Source organism: Lissotriton vulgaris, chromosome 4_1, assembly GCF_964263255.1.
Source record: "Lissotriton vulgaris chromosome 4_1, aLisVul1.2, whole genome shotgun sequence".
NCBI classification, from domain to species: domain Eukaryota; kingdom Metazoa; phylum Chordata; class Amphibia; order Caudata; family Salamandridae; genus Lissotriton; species Lissotriton vulgaris.
The window spans coordinates 1,215,968,054-1,215,984,650 of NC_141691.1; the positions used below are offsets into that span (position 1 = coordinate 1,215,968,054).

Genomic DNA, 16,597 nt, shown 5'->3' on the forward strand with positions numbered 1-16,597 from the left:
TGCCCTTCTCAAATCAAAAAAGGACACTGCTACTTTTCACTTGGTGTAAACATTTACATTTTGTTGTTGCAAATTGTCAGAACACTTACATTAAGAAGACTGGAATAGACAGCAAGGGCAACCCAGAGGACTGCACTCAGTGCCTAGAGCTATTGCTGTATCAGAGTTTTGTTTCACACCGTTTGACGAATGGGCAAGCTTAGCTACCTACACAGACAGACTCATAATTGTAAATAGTAGTAGCACAGAGAGTGATGGTAGAGGCAGGATAAGAATGTAGAAAGTAGTCTACATTAGAAGAAGATCAAAGACTATTTTGTAGTAAAACATAGAATTATTAGGAACCCGTTTATAATGAATAGGAGCTGTAAAAGTTAGGGAAGTATAAGTATTAATATAACAATAAAACAACTTACTGGGGCCAGCAGAAGAGCCTGCAAGGGACTGCTCCTGTCCAACTTCTGCCACCGGAGTCTTTCGCCTTGCCCCTGGGAGTTACTGGTGATCATGAAATAAAGAAACACAACATGGATGATTGTTTTTTGGGAAATATTTGATTTCTTTGTACTCAATCTAAAATTATGTCGGGGAAATAAATCATCAATTGCATCTGATATGGTCAACTAAGAGGATAGTAGTACAGTATTGCCGGATTCGCAGACCGTCTAATAAGAAAGTTATGTAATTCACTAACTACATCAGCAACAAAAAGGTTCTACTACGACTGCCATCAATCAGCAGCACGAGACATTGCGTGACAGACACAGTCCGTCATCATGTTTGCCGACCACTAACAAATGTCCTAGAACAAGTAATAACTAATATACTCAACGTATCAATCCACCACTATCTCTTCAAAGTGGCAGCAGCAGGAGTACAAAGAAGGACTAGACTGGAGTCTACTGTCTCTAACGTTACGTAGTAATGCTCTCAAATGACAAAAAAGTTGCAAACAAGTAAGCATAGTAGCAACGCCAATAACCAGGCGAGCACCTGCAATGACAGAAGCTATTTAAACATTAATTTACCTGCAATGTAGTCTAATCAGCTGCATTCATACTCTTCAGGAAAAAAATAGATTAGAAATATAACAGAGCAGAAGGAAAAAAATAGTTATTAATTAGCTACTTAAAAAAGCCCAGGGATCTCCACACCGAGCAGGTCATGCTCCCGGTCCAAGATGTCACTCCACCAGTGCGTCACTTGGTGGTAGGTGTGCCGGACCCCAGACTCCTTACACATGCGCCGGCACACCTTCTCCCATAGCTGGCGACGCTCCCGGAGGATGTAACCGGAAGCAATCCACCCACCTGCTGCAACGGTCTTAGGGAGGTGGACCTGGACAAAAACCATCAAGGCGGCCACCTCCACTGCAGAGAAGATCTCCCTGGGCTGCACTTCCTCCCCCCTCCAACGCCCGCGAGGGAGCCGGGTACGGGGTGCTGGGCCCTTCACCTTGTCGCCTCCCTTAGCCATGGTCCTGGGCACAAGAAGAAGGAAAGAAGAATAGGTGTGAGAAAAAATAAGAGAGAGAGCGAAAGAAATAAAGTAGGTAATAAAGTAACAAAAAGTAAAAAAAAACACAAAATATAGATGTAGGAAATTGAAAAGAGATAAGCAAAACAAAAAAAGTTCAGAAAAACATAGGATTACAAAGATGTAAGGTGGATAGAAAGGTAGCATGCCCAAAACCATAGCAGTGAATGAAAAACAAGATGGCCGCGCCCATAGAGGACCGCGTGGGTAAGTTCACGCAATATTTTCCCCGCGAGCATGCAAAAACGCCCACGAATACGTAATCGCGCGCCGCATACGACGCGAGCTTGCAACGAGCGCCCAGAAACGGAAACAGGTCACGCAAACAAGATGGCCGCGCCTGTACACGACCTCATGGGCAACCTCGGGGTCGGTGCGCTGCAAGCGGTCCGCGAATAAGCAAAAAAACGTCCGAGCACGCAAAAAAAAGATAAATCCACAAATTAGCACGAATTTGCGGATTGCAAGTTCGATTTCGCGTCCCGCAAATCTCGCGAAATGGCAGAAAAACAAATTTTGGAAAAATGAAAGCACTTAGCAGGTGCAAAAGTTCAAGCTAATTTGTAACCATTCCCTGTAGTGATTCCTGAGGGGCCCCTCCAGAGTTCAGTTGCCTACTTTCAACTATTCTATGATCCTGCTCTGACCCTCAAAGCAGGGTCAGAGAATAGTTACAAGTATGGCACAATGCTCCTGTAAAAAAAAATAACTGCAACAGGAAGGTCTTACAGCTAAGGAAGCAGGTGCCAGACTTGAAGCACAAATTCAGTGACACATTAACCAGCCCCCTATTAAATCATCTCAGTTGAGGCTGAGAAGGTGTGCTTTGCTTTCCCCCCATAATCTACTGTGGTGAACAAGAGGGTGGTAGTGGTGAATAAACCAGAGGGTGGCAGTGGCGAACCAGAGGGTGGCAGTGGCGAACCAGAGGGTGGCAGTGGCGAACCAGAGGGTGGCAGTGGCGAAGGCGAACCAGAGGGTGGCAGTGGCGAACCAGAGGGTGGCAGTGATCAACCAGAGGGTGGCAGTGATCAACCAGAGGGTGGCAGTGATCAACCAGAGGGTGGCAGTGATCAACCAGAGGGTGGCAGTGATCAACCAGAGGGTGGCAAGGATGAACCAGAGGGTGGCAAGGATGAACCAGAGGGTGGCAAGGATGAACCAGAGGGTGGCAGTGGCGAACCAGAGGGTGGCAGTGGCGAACCAGAGGGTGCTGTGTGTGAGAAGTTGGCCTGGTATATGATGATCCCTATTCTAGTGAGCACCTTGCACCAGTCCAAACGACCCTTATGGTGATTGGTTGTAAGTCAACCTTATAGACCAGCTATCCTAGTGGTAGCATGGACAAAAGCAGTCTTAGGCTAAACTCAAGAGGGCATGTGAAGCCAGCTGTTTTACCATATGCAATCCTTTAAATCCCAAATGAAAGGAAACCACACAAATTATATATTATAAAATATATGTATTTATTTCTAGAATAATCCCCTTGACTCTGTATGAGCACAGGAGCACAAGCGTTAAACAAAGAACACAGAATAACATACAATAAGATGCACAATTATGGATAGGCAGGGTGGCCACTCAAACCATATATTAAGAAAGTGGTATAAGTACCACTTCACGAACAATGAACAGCCTAGGGCCTAGGGCATCGCTGGGCCTACACTGGACTAACGAAGGTTAGGACATGGGAGGCCCACAGGATGCGGGTGCAGTGTCTATAGGCAAATGCGTTTACCATACAAGTCAATGGTGCGTAAAAATCAGAAAGATATAGGTTTAGGAGTCTTCCGACTGGACTAGAACTTAGCCACTAAAAAGAAGGACACTAGAGGTGTAAACCACTATAGGAGCACCGGTGTAATCTCGTTAACTCGCCCACAGGAAGCGGGTGCATAGGTGCCAAAGTGCGCCGGGTTTCTTCGTGGAGTTATATGGAGCCAGGAAGGAAAGGATGCTGCGGGCGGCCAGGAGAGAAGAGTCCGGTTGGATCCAAGGGTGGATCGAAGATGTAGAGTACCTGAAAGCAGAGGGGACAGAGTCTAGGTCACTAGCCAGTGACCAGGATGGAACCAGGACGGAACCAGGACGGAACCAGGCAGTGTAGGGTTGCAATCAGGTGCTGTCGAGTAGTTTGTCTCCGCTGCCACGTGGACCAGGAAGGATCGAAGATGACCAGCTGGTGGACACGAGCTGTCCCACAAAGGCTCTTGCCGTCGGTTCTCGAATTGGAGTCACCAAACCTTGGCAAATGAAACCCAAGCAGGACTTGAAGATGTCTTCTGGATCAGATCAGGAAGGTCAGATCGATGGCTCCTTTTCAGGGGAGCTAGGGCCAGTCTGGAGCAACCAGACCAGCAGTGTAGTTTTGATGGATCGTCGTCACAGAGGCCACTAGCCAACGGGCAAGTGACCGGATAACATGTCAAGCAGGAAAAGTGGAAAAGGGCCCCACGCAGCACTCGGTGAGTGTGGAGGGGTGATCTTTGAAGCACAGGCTGCTTGGGGCTGGGGCTTCTCAAACCCCAAAGAACAGCGTCTAGGGTGCCTCCGGAGCTGCACAGGAAGTACTTTGTCGACTCTTCAAGATGGCCGGTCCCACGTCTCTCGTCGCCTCCACGGGTCTCAGCTTTGCCAGGACTGTGGATCGGGCTGTTGGATATTTGGGAGTCTGGGTCTTGTCGATCTCTGTTGTTCGAGCACTGCGGCGGCGGAAAACGGTAAAGAAAATCTTGATGCGCTGATGGTGCCTGCTTACACAGGGTGGCCACTCCTTGACCACAAAGGAGATTCTTCAGTCTTCCACGTCGAGTGGGATGTCGAAGGGTCCAGAGTTTCATTTCAAAGTTTCAGTCAGGATGATCTGGTCTGCATTGGCACAGCTCCTACCTTTATTCCAAATCTAGGGGCTGGATCTCCTGCTAGGTCCCTCCTATGGGTGGGACCCAGGAAGGGGGTGGTGGTTACACCCCTTTCCCTTTGTCCAGTTTCACACCAGAGCTGTGGCTGGCGAGTCCCAGCACCGGTTTGAACTGGACTTTGCATGGGACACCTTGTGTGCCCCAGCAGTGTCTAGTTTCATTCAACCTCCCTGCCCCAATCGACAGCCTTGAACCAGAGGTTGGCAGTGATCAACCAGAGGGTGGCAGTCATGAACCAGAGGGTGGCACTGGTGAAGCAGGGGGTGGCAGTCATGATCCAGAGGGTGGCAGTGATCAACCAGAGGGTGGCAGTGATCAACCAGAGGGTGGCAGTGATCAACCAGAGGGTGGCAGTGATCAACCAGAGGGTGGCAGTGATCAACCAGAGGGTGGCTGTGATCAACCAGAGGGTGGCTGTGATCAACCAGAGGGTGGCTGTGATCAACCAGAGGGGACAGTGATCAACCAGAGGGGACAGTGATGAACCAGAGGGGACAGTGATGAACCAGAGGGGGACAGTGGTGAACCAGAGGGGGACAGTGGTGAACCAGAGGGGGACAGTGGTGAACCAGAGGGGGACAGTGGTGAACCAGAGGGGGACAGTGGTGAACCAGAGGGGGACAGTGATGATCCAGAGGGGGACAGTGATGATCCAGAGGGTGGCATTGGTGAACCAGAGGTTGGCATTGGTGAACCAGAGGGTGGCAGTGATGAACCGGAGGGTGGACGCGATGAACCACAGGGTCGCAAACCAGCTGGACACGTAGAAACATGGTCACGACCGTTGCGACCACGCAAGTTCCCGTTCCCGAACTTGTACAAAACCCTCGCAAACTGGCAAAAACAGCAAATTCGCACCAATTCGCGGATTTTGCGGATTGAGGGTTCGTTTTCGCACCAATTCGCGGATCGCGAATTCGCAAATTTCGCCCATGCTTAGTGGTAGTACTGGTGGGTGGTGGTGGTACTGGTGGGTGTTGGCACTGGTGGTGGTGGTACTGGTACTGCTGGTGGTGGCGGTACTTGTGGTGATGGTGGTGGTACTGCTGGTGGTGGCGGTGGTGGTGGTGGTGGTGGTACTGGTGGTGGTGCTGGCAATGGTGGTGGTACTGGTGGTGGTGGTACTGGTGGCAATGGTGGTGGTGGTACAGGTTGTACTGGTGGTGGTACTGGTTTTGGTTGTACTGGTGGCGGTACTGGTTTTGGTGGTGATACTGGTGGTGGTACTGGAGGTACTGGTGGTGGTACTGGTGGTGGTGGCACTGGTTGTACTGGTGGCAATGGTGGTGGTACTGGTGATGGTGGTGGTACTGGCGGTGGCATTGGTTGTGACAGTGGTACTGGTTTTGGTGGTACTGGTGGTGGTGCTGGTGGTGCTGGTGGTTGTGGCGATACTGGTTGTACTGGTGGTGGTTGCACTGGTGGTGGTACTGGTTATACTGGTACTGCTGGTGGTGGCAGTACTTGTGGTGTTACTGGTGGTTGGTGGTGGTAGTACGGTTAGTGGTTGTACTGGAGGTACTGATTTTACTGGTGGTGGTACCGGTTGTGGTGATGGTGGTGGTACTGGTAGGTGGTGGTGGTACTGGTGATGGTGGTGGTACTGGTGATGGTGGTGGTACTGGTTGTACTGGTGGTGGTACTGGTTTTGGTGGTACTGGTTGTACTGGTGGTGGTACTGGTTGTACTGGTACTGCTGGTGGTGGCAGTACTTGTGGTGATACTGGTGGTGGTGGTACTGGTACTGGAGGTGGTGGTACTGGTGGTGGTGGCACTGGTGGTGGTACTGCTGGTGGTGGTGATACTGGTGGTGGTACTGGTGGGTGGTGGTGTTACTGGTGGTGGTGGCACTGGTGGTAGTGGTACTGGTACTGCTGGTGTTGCCGGTACTTGTAGTACTAGTGGGTGGTGGTACTGGTGGGGGTGGCACTGGTGGTGGTGGTACTGGTTTTGGTGGTACTGGTTTTGGTGGTACTGGTTGTGGTGGTGGTACTGGTGGAGGTGGTGGTACTTGTGGTTGTGGTGATACTGGTGTTGGTGGCAATGGTGGTGGTACTGGTGGTGGTGGTGGTACTGGTGGTGGTGGTGGTACTGGTGAGTGGTGGTGGCAATGGTGAGTGGTGGTGGCAATGGTGAGTGGTACTGGTATTGCTGGTGTTGGCGGTACTTGTGGAGGTACTGGTGGGTGGTGGTGGTACTGGTGGGTGGTGGCACTGGTACTGCTGGTGTTGGCGGTACTTGTGGAGGTACTGGTGGGTGGTGGTGGTACTGCTGGTGGTACTACTGGTGGTGGTGGTGATGGTGGTAGTACTGCTGGTGGTACTGGTGGTAGTATTGGTGGGTGGTGGTGGTGGTACTGGTGGGTGGTGGCGGTGGTACTGGTGGTGGTGGTACTTGTACTGCTGGTGTTGGCGGTACTTGTGGAGGTACTGGTGGGTGGTGGTGGTACTTCTGGTGGTACTGGTGGGAGGTGGTAGTACTGGTGGGTGGTGGTGGTACTACTGGTGGTGGTGGTGATGGTGGTACAGGTGGTGGTACTGGTGGGTGGGGGGGTATTGGTGGTGGTACTGGTAATGGTGGGGGTACTGGTGGGGTGGAACTGGTGGTGGTGGTACTGGTTTTGGTTGTGGTGGTGGTACTGGTGGTACTGGTTGCACTGGTACTGCTGGCGGTACTTGTGGAGGTACTGGTGGTGGTGGTGGTGGTACTGGAGGTACTGGTGGTGGTTGTACTGGTGGTGGTATTAGTTGTACTGGTGGAGGTACTGGTTGTACTTGTGGTGTTACTGGTGGTACTGCTGGTGGTGGCAGTACTTGTGGTGATACTGGTGGGTGGTGGTGGTACTGGTGGGTGGTGGTACTGGTTGTACTGGTGGTGGCGATACTTGTGGTGGTACTGGTGGGTGGTAGTGGTACTGGTGGTGGTACTGGTTGTGGTATTGTGTGTGGTGGTACTGGAGGTTCTGGTGGTGGTGGCACTGGTTGTACAGGTGGTGGTACTGGTTGTGGTGGCAATGGTGGTGGTACTAGTGGCAATTGTGGTATTGGTAGTTGTGGTACTGGTGGCAGTGGTGGTGGTACTGGTTTTGGTGGTACTGGTTGTACTGGTACTGGTTTTGGTGGCACTGGTTGTGGTGGCACTGGTTTTGGTGGCACTGGTTTTGGTGGCACTGGTGGTGGTGGTGGCACTGGTGGTGGTACTGGTTGTACTGGTGGTGGTACTGGTTTTGATGGTACTGGTGTTGGTACTGGTTTTGGTGGTACTGATTGTGGTGGTGGTGGTACTGGTGGTGGCAATGGTGGTGTTGGTACTGGTGATGGTGGTGGTACTGGTTGTACTGGTGGTGGTACTGGTTAGTGGTGGTACTGGTTGTACTGGTGGCGGCACTGATGGTGGTGGTGGCAATGGTGGTGGTACTGGTGGCGGCACTGGTGGCAATTGTGGTATTGGTAGTTGTGGTACTGGTGGCACTGGTGGTAGTATTGGTGGTGCTGATGGAGCTTGTGGTAGTGGTGATGGAACTGGAGGTGGTGGTATTGGTGGGAGTGATGGTGGTAATGGTGGTGGTATTGATTGTACTGGTGGTGGTACTGGTTGTACTGGTGGTGGTAATGGTTGGTGGTGGTACTGGTGGTGGTACTGGTGGTGGCACTGGTTTTGGTGGTGCTTGTGGTGGTGATATTGGCGTTGTTGGTATTGCTGGTGGTGGTGAAACTGGTGGTGGTAGTGGTTGTACTGGTGGTGGTACTGGTTGTACTGGTGGTGGTATTGATGGTGGTAATGGTATTGGTACTAGTGATGGTACTGGTGGTGGTACTTGTTGTATTGGCGGTGGTACTGTAGATACTGGTGGTGGCACTGGTGGTGGTAATGGTTGTGGTGATGGTGGTGGTACTTGTAGTACTGGTGTTACTGGGCGTGGCACTGGTGGTGGTACTGGTGATGGTGGTGGTACTGGTTGTGGTACTGGTGGAGGGTGGTGGTATTGTTGGGGTTGGCTGTACTGGTGGTGGTACTAGTGGTAATTTTGGTAGTGGTGGTGGTGGCACTGGCTGTACTGTTGGTGGTACTTGTTGTGGTGACGGTGGTGTTGGCGGTAATTGTGGAGGTACTGGAGGTGGCACTGGTGGTGGTACTGGTTATACTGGTGGTGGTAGTACCACCACCAGTATAACCAGTACCACCACCAACCAGTACCACCACCAGTATAACCAGTACCACCACCAGTACCACCACAAACAGTACCACCACCAGTATAACCAGTACCGTTTGTGGTGGTACTGGAGGTGGTACTGGTGGGTGGTGGTTGTACTGGTGGTGGTGGTACTGGTGATTGTGGCAATGGTGGTGGTGGTGGTACTGGTTTTGCTACCGTTTTTGGTGGTACTGGAGTTGGTGGCACTGGTGGTGGTGGTACTGGTACTGCTGGTGGTGGCGGTACTTGTGGTACTGGTGGGTGGTGGTGGTACTGGTGGGTGGTGGTGGTACTGGTGGTACTGGTGGGTGGTGGTGGTACTGGTGGGTGGTGGTACTGGTTTTGGTACTGTTTGTGGTGGTACTGGTGGTGGTCGCACTGGTGGTGGTGGTACTGGTGGCGGCAGTACTTGTGGTGGTACTGGTTTGGGTGGTGGTACTGGTGGTGGTACTAGTGGTAATTGTGGTACTGATAGTTGTGGTACTGGTAGTGGTTGTACTGGTACTGCTGGTGGTGGCGGTACTTGTGGTGGTACTGGTGGGTTGTTGTGGTACTGTGGGTGGTGGTGGTACTGGTGGGTGGTGGTGGTACTGGTTGTGGTGGTACTGGTGGGTGGTGGTGGTACTGGTTGTGGTACTGGTTTTGGTGGTACTGGTGGGTGGTGGTGGCACTAGTGGTGGTGTGACTGGTTGTACTGGTACTGCTGGTGGTGGTGGTACTTGTGGTGGCAATGGTTGTATTGATGGTGGTACTGTGTGGTGATACTGGCACTGGTGGTGGTACTGGTTTTGGTACTGTTTGTGGTGGTACTGGTTAGACATATACTGCTGGTGGTGACGGTACTTGTGGTGGTACTGGTTGTTGTGATGGTGGTACTGGTGGGTGGTGGTGGTATTGGTGGGGGTACTGGTGGGGGGTGGTATTGGAGGTGGTGGTATTGGTGGGGGTACTGGTGGTGGTGGTATTGGTACTGATGGTGGTACTGGTTTTGGTGGCGGTACTGATGGTGGTGGTACTGATGGTGATGGTAGTATTGGTGGTGGTGGCACTGGTATCGCCGGTGGTGGTATTGCTTGGGGGTGGTATTATTGGTGGTGATATGTTGTGTTTTCAAAAGCGTGTATTATTGTCATCTGCACTATGCCACCTGATGTGCAAACACAGATGTGCAGGGTTGCAGTGCTTCACTCCAACGGCGGTATCTCCAGTTGTCCTTGATGCTCCACAGGTCCTGCACAGATCCAGTATGATGCAAGGGCACAGTTGATGCTTCAGTCTGGACTTTGTGTGTCCAGATGGTCGAAGTCTGGCCCAAACGGAGAGGGAGACTAAGTTCAGTGGTTTCGGATTCCGAATCTTTTCCACATCGAATCTAGGGTCCTACAGCCAGGTAAGTCCTAATGTACCCACGGGAGAAGGTTGTACAGATTTAGGGGACCCTCCCAGGGGAGGGTCTGGATAGTGGGGAGGTTACTCCCATGTCCTTTGTCCAGTTTTGCACCAGAGCAGGAGCCAAAGCCTCCAGGACTTGTTTGAACAGGACTAGGCACAGGGACACCAAATGTGCCCCTCATGCAGACTTTCCATTGCTGGCAAGCGCACCCACCAAGGCCTAATACAATAAATCCTGTCTGGGAGGTGGTCACACCTCCCTGTGACAGGATGCCTATTGTTTTGTCTTCCTCTGCTTGAGCTGGACTCAAGCAGGGCAGAAATGGGTCTCTGGTCGACAGCAACCATTTTGTGCTGCCCGGGGCTAGTAGACTGGTACCGGGAACACCAGGGACCCAATGATCATACCTCCCACAATGGTTACCGCTGTGGGGGTATGATTCCAATATGTTTAAAACAGCTGCAACGAACCCTATCGTGCTTGGTGTCAGAGAAGTTCATCACAAAGTTGCATAATGCCACTCTATGTCGTAAATGGCTGTAGCACTAGCTACCCGGGAGAATGGACTCCATAGGCTGCAGGGGTGTCCTGCTCATGCAGGGGCACCCTCTCACGTAATACCCAGCACCCGGCCTTCATGACTGTTAAGGCCTGCTTTAGGGGTGACTTATAGTAAATCTATATCTTAAGGGTCACCGCACTTAAAACCTATATCTAAGTAAGTGGTGCATGCACCACCTTACACAGGCTGCAATGGCAGACCTGTAGTTGCATTTTGAATGGCCTTTCATGGTTGGCATAATATCTACTTCAACCCAGGGTAGGCCTCTGGAATATCTAGGCCATGGGTACCATATACTATGGACTGACAAGGGCACCCTAGTATCCAATCTGGCGTGTATCTAAGTACAGAACGTAATAGTTTAGCAGGATCCCAGTCAATCTGCTTTCTCCTTAATCCGGACCCCAGTACGACTAGTCAAAAACAGTAGAACATGAAGCAAAAAGTGGGGGTAACCATAAAAAACAGATCCTACTTTCCTACACTCTGTACTAGGGAAGGAAATGTGGGAATTCTTTGTAGACAATATTGCCTCTAGAAAACTCCTGAAAACCACACAAAGTACTCTGTGAAATTCCACCTGTAAAAGCCACAGTGGGTTAGTAGCTCCCACAAGCTAGCAGGTGTAAACTGCACAATACCTGAATATGTGTAGGTATTGCTTCACTGCTCTGGGTAGGCCTGCTAAGTACCGGGTTCAATTTTTGTAAGCTCCAAATAACCTGTTTGGCATAAACCTCCTTGTCAGTTTGCTCAGATACAGGTTTACCAAAGTCACCCTTTGCATAAATCTTTTTTCTTCTCCTCCTCATCCTTAGTCAAGCTTCTAGAATTTGCATTCTCCTCACTACAGTATCATCAAAAGTCTTTATTTGGCTGAAAACCAGCCATAAAAGAAAACGTCATAAAATACATTTCATCAAACAATTCATGATAAGATAAAATACCAACAGATAATCATGAGTCCATGATAATGGTAGTTGCAGATAGTTAAAATTATATGTAAGACAATGTCATGTTCTATTTCCACGCAAAAAAACTCAAAAAATGAGCATGAATGATCTAAATGATATAATTCATATACATAATGATCATTTTCCAACAACATTCCGCTGCGGGACAGCCGTGGAAATATACTTGTACACCATTAAACAAATAAATTTGTCATTTAACAGTTGAAGATGATTTAACGCGGCCTGACACTTACGAATGTTTAAAAATCGTAAAAGTGGTTTAAAGAAAGCACGTCTTAGTCAGACCAGTGCACTCTGAGACGCATGGGCACAATTCCAGGTTGGCGTCACAATATGCGTCTCGTGGATATGACAATAGGTGGGAGGTACCCATCCTAAATCTTCTCAAATAAAACATTTTGATGTGATTAAAACAAAAAGAGAGGTATGGCGCAAAGCCTGGTTTACAAATCAGTAATGAATAGTCAACAACCCTTTTTTTCCCCTCTCCATATTATCTCTGACTAAGTACAGATGAGATAAGCTTTATTTTTTCAACTTAGTCCTCGGTATTTTGGCTATATTACTAGGGCTTTCAAAGCAGTCTGGAAGTCCAAGTTTCCCCAGGAAATCACTAATATATGAAATCCAAGGGATTTTCCTGAAGTGATCCAATTTTAAACAATCGAAAACAATGGAACGATTTAGAGCTGCTTCTTCCTTTGCCCAAATGCGATGCCATAGCATTAAAGGGACCCTTTGCATGAATCTTTTTTCTTCTCCTCCTCCTCCTGTGTCAACCTTCTAGAATTTGCATTCTCCTCACTACAGTATACAATGCAGCCATTGTGAAAGATTGCAAGGCACTTTGGCACTCCTTTTATACTTTGCACCTAGTTACCATCTGTTTAGGAAATTCATAATTCAATGTGTTTTGCACCTGCTAAATAAATACCATGCATTTTAATCACAAATGCTTTGATTTCTAAATAGTGAGTCACTATTTTGAGTTTACCTTTTAGCAATATGCTAATTTCTATCAAATGATTGTTTGTAAAAGTTACATACCACCCAAAGAAATAGCATCAGTTTAAAGAGTTGAGTGCAGCGAGAAGTCAACCCCTTTTTAACACCATTTGTATCTACCAGTGGGTCACCTTGTACTATGTCCTGAGAGTGCCAATGAGAGCTCCGATATCTAGTTGAAAGAGGGCTGCAGAAATGACTAGATCCTTTTAAAGAATTGCGTGCAACACAAAATTTAAAGAGGGTTATTTACAACTTAAGGTTGGCGTTTAGCACCTGATTAACTAATGCTTGGCCCCAGGTTTGCATTTCTTTGTAGCGTAAACCTGACCCAACTCAGTATTTCTGTTGGATAGTTTCCCAAAGTAACGCAAAGTTGTGCTATGCACTCCATTGTGTTACTTTGCGTCAAGGGGGCATTCCATCGGAGGTACATGGGTGCTTTCATGCAAGCAACCATGGGTTTGGATGAAAATCCCTATCTAAGAACACTCGCAGGGATTTTACAAATTGTACACTCCTGCAAATTATTTAACTCCTTGTTTTTCCTACCTTGCATATGTGCTGCATTGTACAACACACATACAAGCAGGAAAAGTGTTAAAGGATAGTTTTTATACTGGAAAGGGTCTCTCCTAGTATAAGAACAATTCCTTATGGAAGGTACATACCCTTGTACTATGGTACAAGGATGTGTTCATTAGCACATAGTAGCCTAAAGTCTGCGCAAACTAGAGATAAAACATTGTGCCAAGAATATCGAGGACAAAAATATTGTGAAGGTAAGCAAACTTTAACTATACTTAACTGCACATATATGTACCTTGATGATAGAGTTAATAGTAAATCTATACTTACCTCATTGCACTTACCCTCTTCATATTTTGGTCCCCGATATTTTGACACAATATTCTGTTCACATATTCGATTTCTCTATATTCTCTCATATTTCCTCTTTACCTGTGCTAGCACACTGTAGGCTGCAGTTAACAGCATCATATCTTACTAGGTATGATGCTGCTCTGCTCTCTCTCGCGCAATGCAGTTGCGGTGCTGCGTTGTGCTTTTTTAAAAAAAAAAATCAGTCTTCGTGTATACGTTTCTCAACAAATGGTATCCATGTAGTAAAATTCACATGGTCAAGTGCCTTTGATGGGTGTGCAGACATCCACTCAATGTCCGTTTATTAGTCTCCATGATAACATAATACACAAGCATGAGGTTTATAGCCACATTCCTGTTAGCTGCTCTGTCAAACCAGACCTAAAAATCTGTCTGCGAAACATATTGTTACCAAGTCTTTAAAATAGAGTGGATGGTAGCTCCACCCAGAGGAGTATTACACTCTCACCTCATGCTATGTGGTGTATCATTCCGACTGCCAGGGAGTATTTCCACTATTCCAACAGAAGCACAAGGGACTGTTTTACTATGAAAAAAACAGCATGATGATTGAGTATATATCACACACATTCAAATCTAGAACTCTTATATGTATTCTAGACCACAAGAGTAACAATACACAATGTTTACTTCGGTAAGAAATACTAAAAAGCATTCTGGTTGATGAAAGTATTTAATTTAATAACAAAATGTGATTATACATAAGGAAGAATTTGCGCTCCTTTCTTGACAATCATATGTAATATTAGCCAGAATTCTTCTCAAAGATTATTCTTTCTGTCGTTAAGACTTCTATGGAACTACACTGGTTGCTTTCCTTAAGGCAAGGTAACCTGTAATAACATCTGTTGGGAGCATACGGATATAATTAAATTCTTCAATTGTACTGTATCTCAATTTGCTTTGAGGGTCCGTGTAATTTGCCTGAAAAAAAAGAAACATTTTATTTCTCACATTTTATGACTATTATAATATGATCTTGAAGACTTTATTAGTAAAGACAATAACAGACATAAAAATAAAGTAAAAAAATGTCACACTGCTCTGAAAATTCAGAATTTCTTGCTACTCCCAGTTCAGGGAAAAATAAGCCCCTCTCATTGATTAAATAAACATGTGGTTGGTACAGCGCGATGATATTACAGAACTAAGAGTACCAGATCGACCAGAGTGGTAGATGTATCTTCAGCATCTTTCTAGCGGAAAGACTATCCCGGATCTAGTTTTAACTCTAACCTTGCCACATTGGTCAAACACAGCTTTCGAGGGCTCCGCTGGTAATCATCCTCATAAGAAGGAATATGATACAGTTTTATCATTTACCATGAGAGTCCTACATGAACCCGGACTCCAGTAGAGAACCCAGATTTTAGGTTCTCTACTGGAGTTATCTTTATTTATGTTGGTCACTGCTTCAGAGAGGTCCAAGTGGGGTGCACGAAGAATGTCTAGTCTCTAATTCAGTTTCCTTTGCATACGATCTAAATGGTATTGAGGGAAAGCTCTACTAGAAGAACATGGTAGTTTGTCAGTTGTAACTCATACTCTTTTCTCGCAATGAGTGAATAAGCAAAGCTTAAGCTACATGGATACCTTCATGATAACTCTATTCTTCTTAGTCCTTACGCTCTTTCTTTTTAACAGAATATGGGTACATGGCCACCTAGTGGTGGGGCCAGAAACTACTTCTGGTACTTTTACGTCACATCTTTACATGTCAGTACCACACAACCATTCATGAATCAAATGAGGCACGCCCCGTTCTTGTGTGTAAGCACCGATTCATCAACCAATCAGTGTGAGTATTGTGGTCAAAGGCTGAGGGATCAGATGGTCATTAATAATTGCAAATAACCAAAGTGCTGGAAGTAAGCATGAAGATAACTTTCCCCTACTATTACATTCGGACTCTTTCCCATTCTTTACATGTTGGCAGATTCCACTGCAACCCAGTCTGATATGAGAGAAAAAAGGAACATTGGGCAGTTTAGGCATATGTAAACCTGTTTGGTAGAACATCATGGTCAAATTCTGCATAGATACAGAGAAAGCAATGAACAGATGTATGCAATGCACTTCCGGCGCTACATATTCTGAGTATATGGAGCCCATCTTACATTCAGGCAGAGTGTAGCATTGTGTGACACAAGTTGTTCTACATATGGGCAGCCGCTATCATTATCGTCTTTACACCTGAATTGTTGATTATCAAAAGGTACATCCATAGTGGTAATAAGGGAAAAGAGCAAAGCATGCCTAACTTCCAGATTAATGTATCCAGAGTTAAGAAAGCATGGGGAAGAGTGGAAAAATGTCAGAAGGAAATCTACATGCACGAGTTCTCAGAGAACACATGCTCTCTATCAAATATAACAGGTTTAAATAAACAAAAGCGAGCAGCAAGGCTCTTCGGAGACCATTCTCCCGGGTGGTCTGTGACTCAGCCGGACACATAGGTAGAGGTGTATTATAACCGCGCGGTAAATGCTATCTTAAAAACAGCTGCATAGAAACATATGTTTGGTATCAAACACCCTCGAATCATACCACCACACCGGTAACAGGTGTGGGAGGTATGATTCCAACCTTCAGAACAAAGCTTCGTGGGGTCACAGGTCTATCCGGTGCCAGCCTTCTCGACCCAGACAGCACAAAATGGATGCTGCCAACCAGAGACATTTCTGCCCTCATGCTGCTGAGCCAATCTCGAGCAGGGGAAGGCAGCCCAATAGGCATCCTGTGACAGGGAGGTGTGACCAACTCCAAGACAGGATTTAGTGTATTGGGGCTGGGTGCCTGAAAGTCTGCACAGGGACACCAAATGTGCTCCCAGTGCATAGTCCAGCTCAAATGAGTTCTGGGAGCCATTGGCTCCTACTCTGGCGCTAAACTGGACAAAGGACATGGGTGTAACCACCTCTCTGTCCTGTCCCTCGCCTAGGAGGGTACCCGAAATCTGTCCAACCCTCTCCCATGGGTACATAAGAGCTTACCTGGCTGTGATACTTTAGATTTTACGTGGACAAGATTCTATAAGAAGAAACCACTGACCTTCGACCGCCAGGACACCCTAAGTCGGGCCCAGTTGAAGTCCAGTCTACCTCTCCG

General features: G+C 47.5%; 1 protein-coding gene across 4 annotated transcripts in view; it reads right to left on the minus strand.

The window, feature by feature from the left end:
• Positions 1-14,149: 14,149 nt before the first annotated feature.
• The window catches only part of LOC147723070 (INO80 complex subunit C-like), a 169,995-nt gene continuing 167,547 nt past the window's right edge, over positions 14,150-16,597 (minus strand). For all 4 annotated transcript variants that reach the window (XM_086965429.1, XM_086965428.1, XM_086965431.1 and 1 more), the window contains exon 6: positions 14,150-14,413. In XM_086965429.1, the coding sequence (XP_086821555.1) occupies positions 14,282-14,413 (132 nt within the window). In that variant the 3' untranslated portion in view covers positions 14,150-14,281. The remainder of the gene's footprint in view (positions 14,414-16,597) is intronic.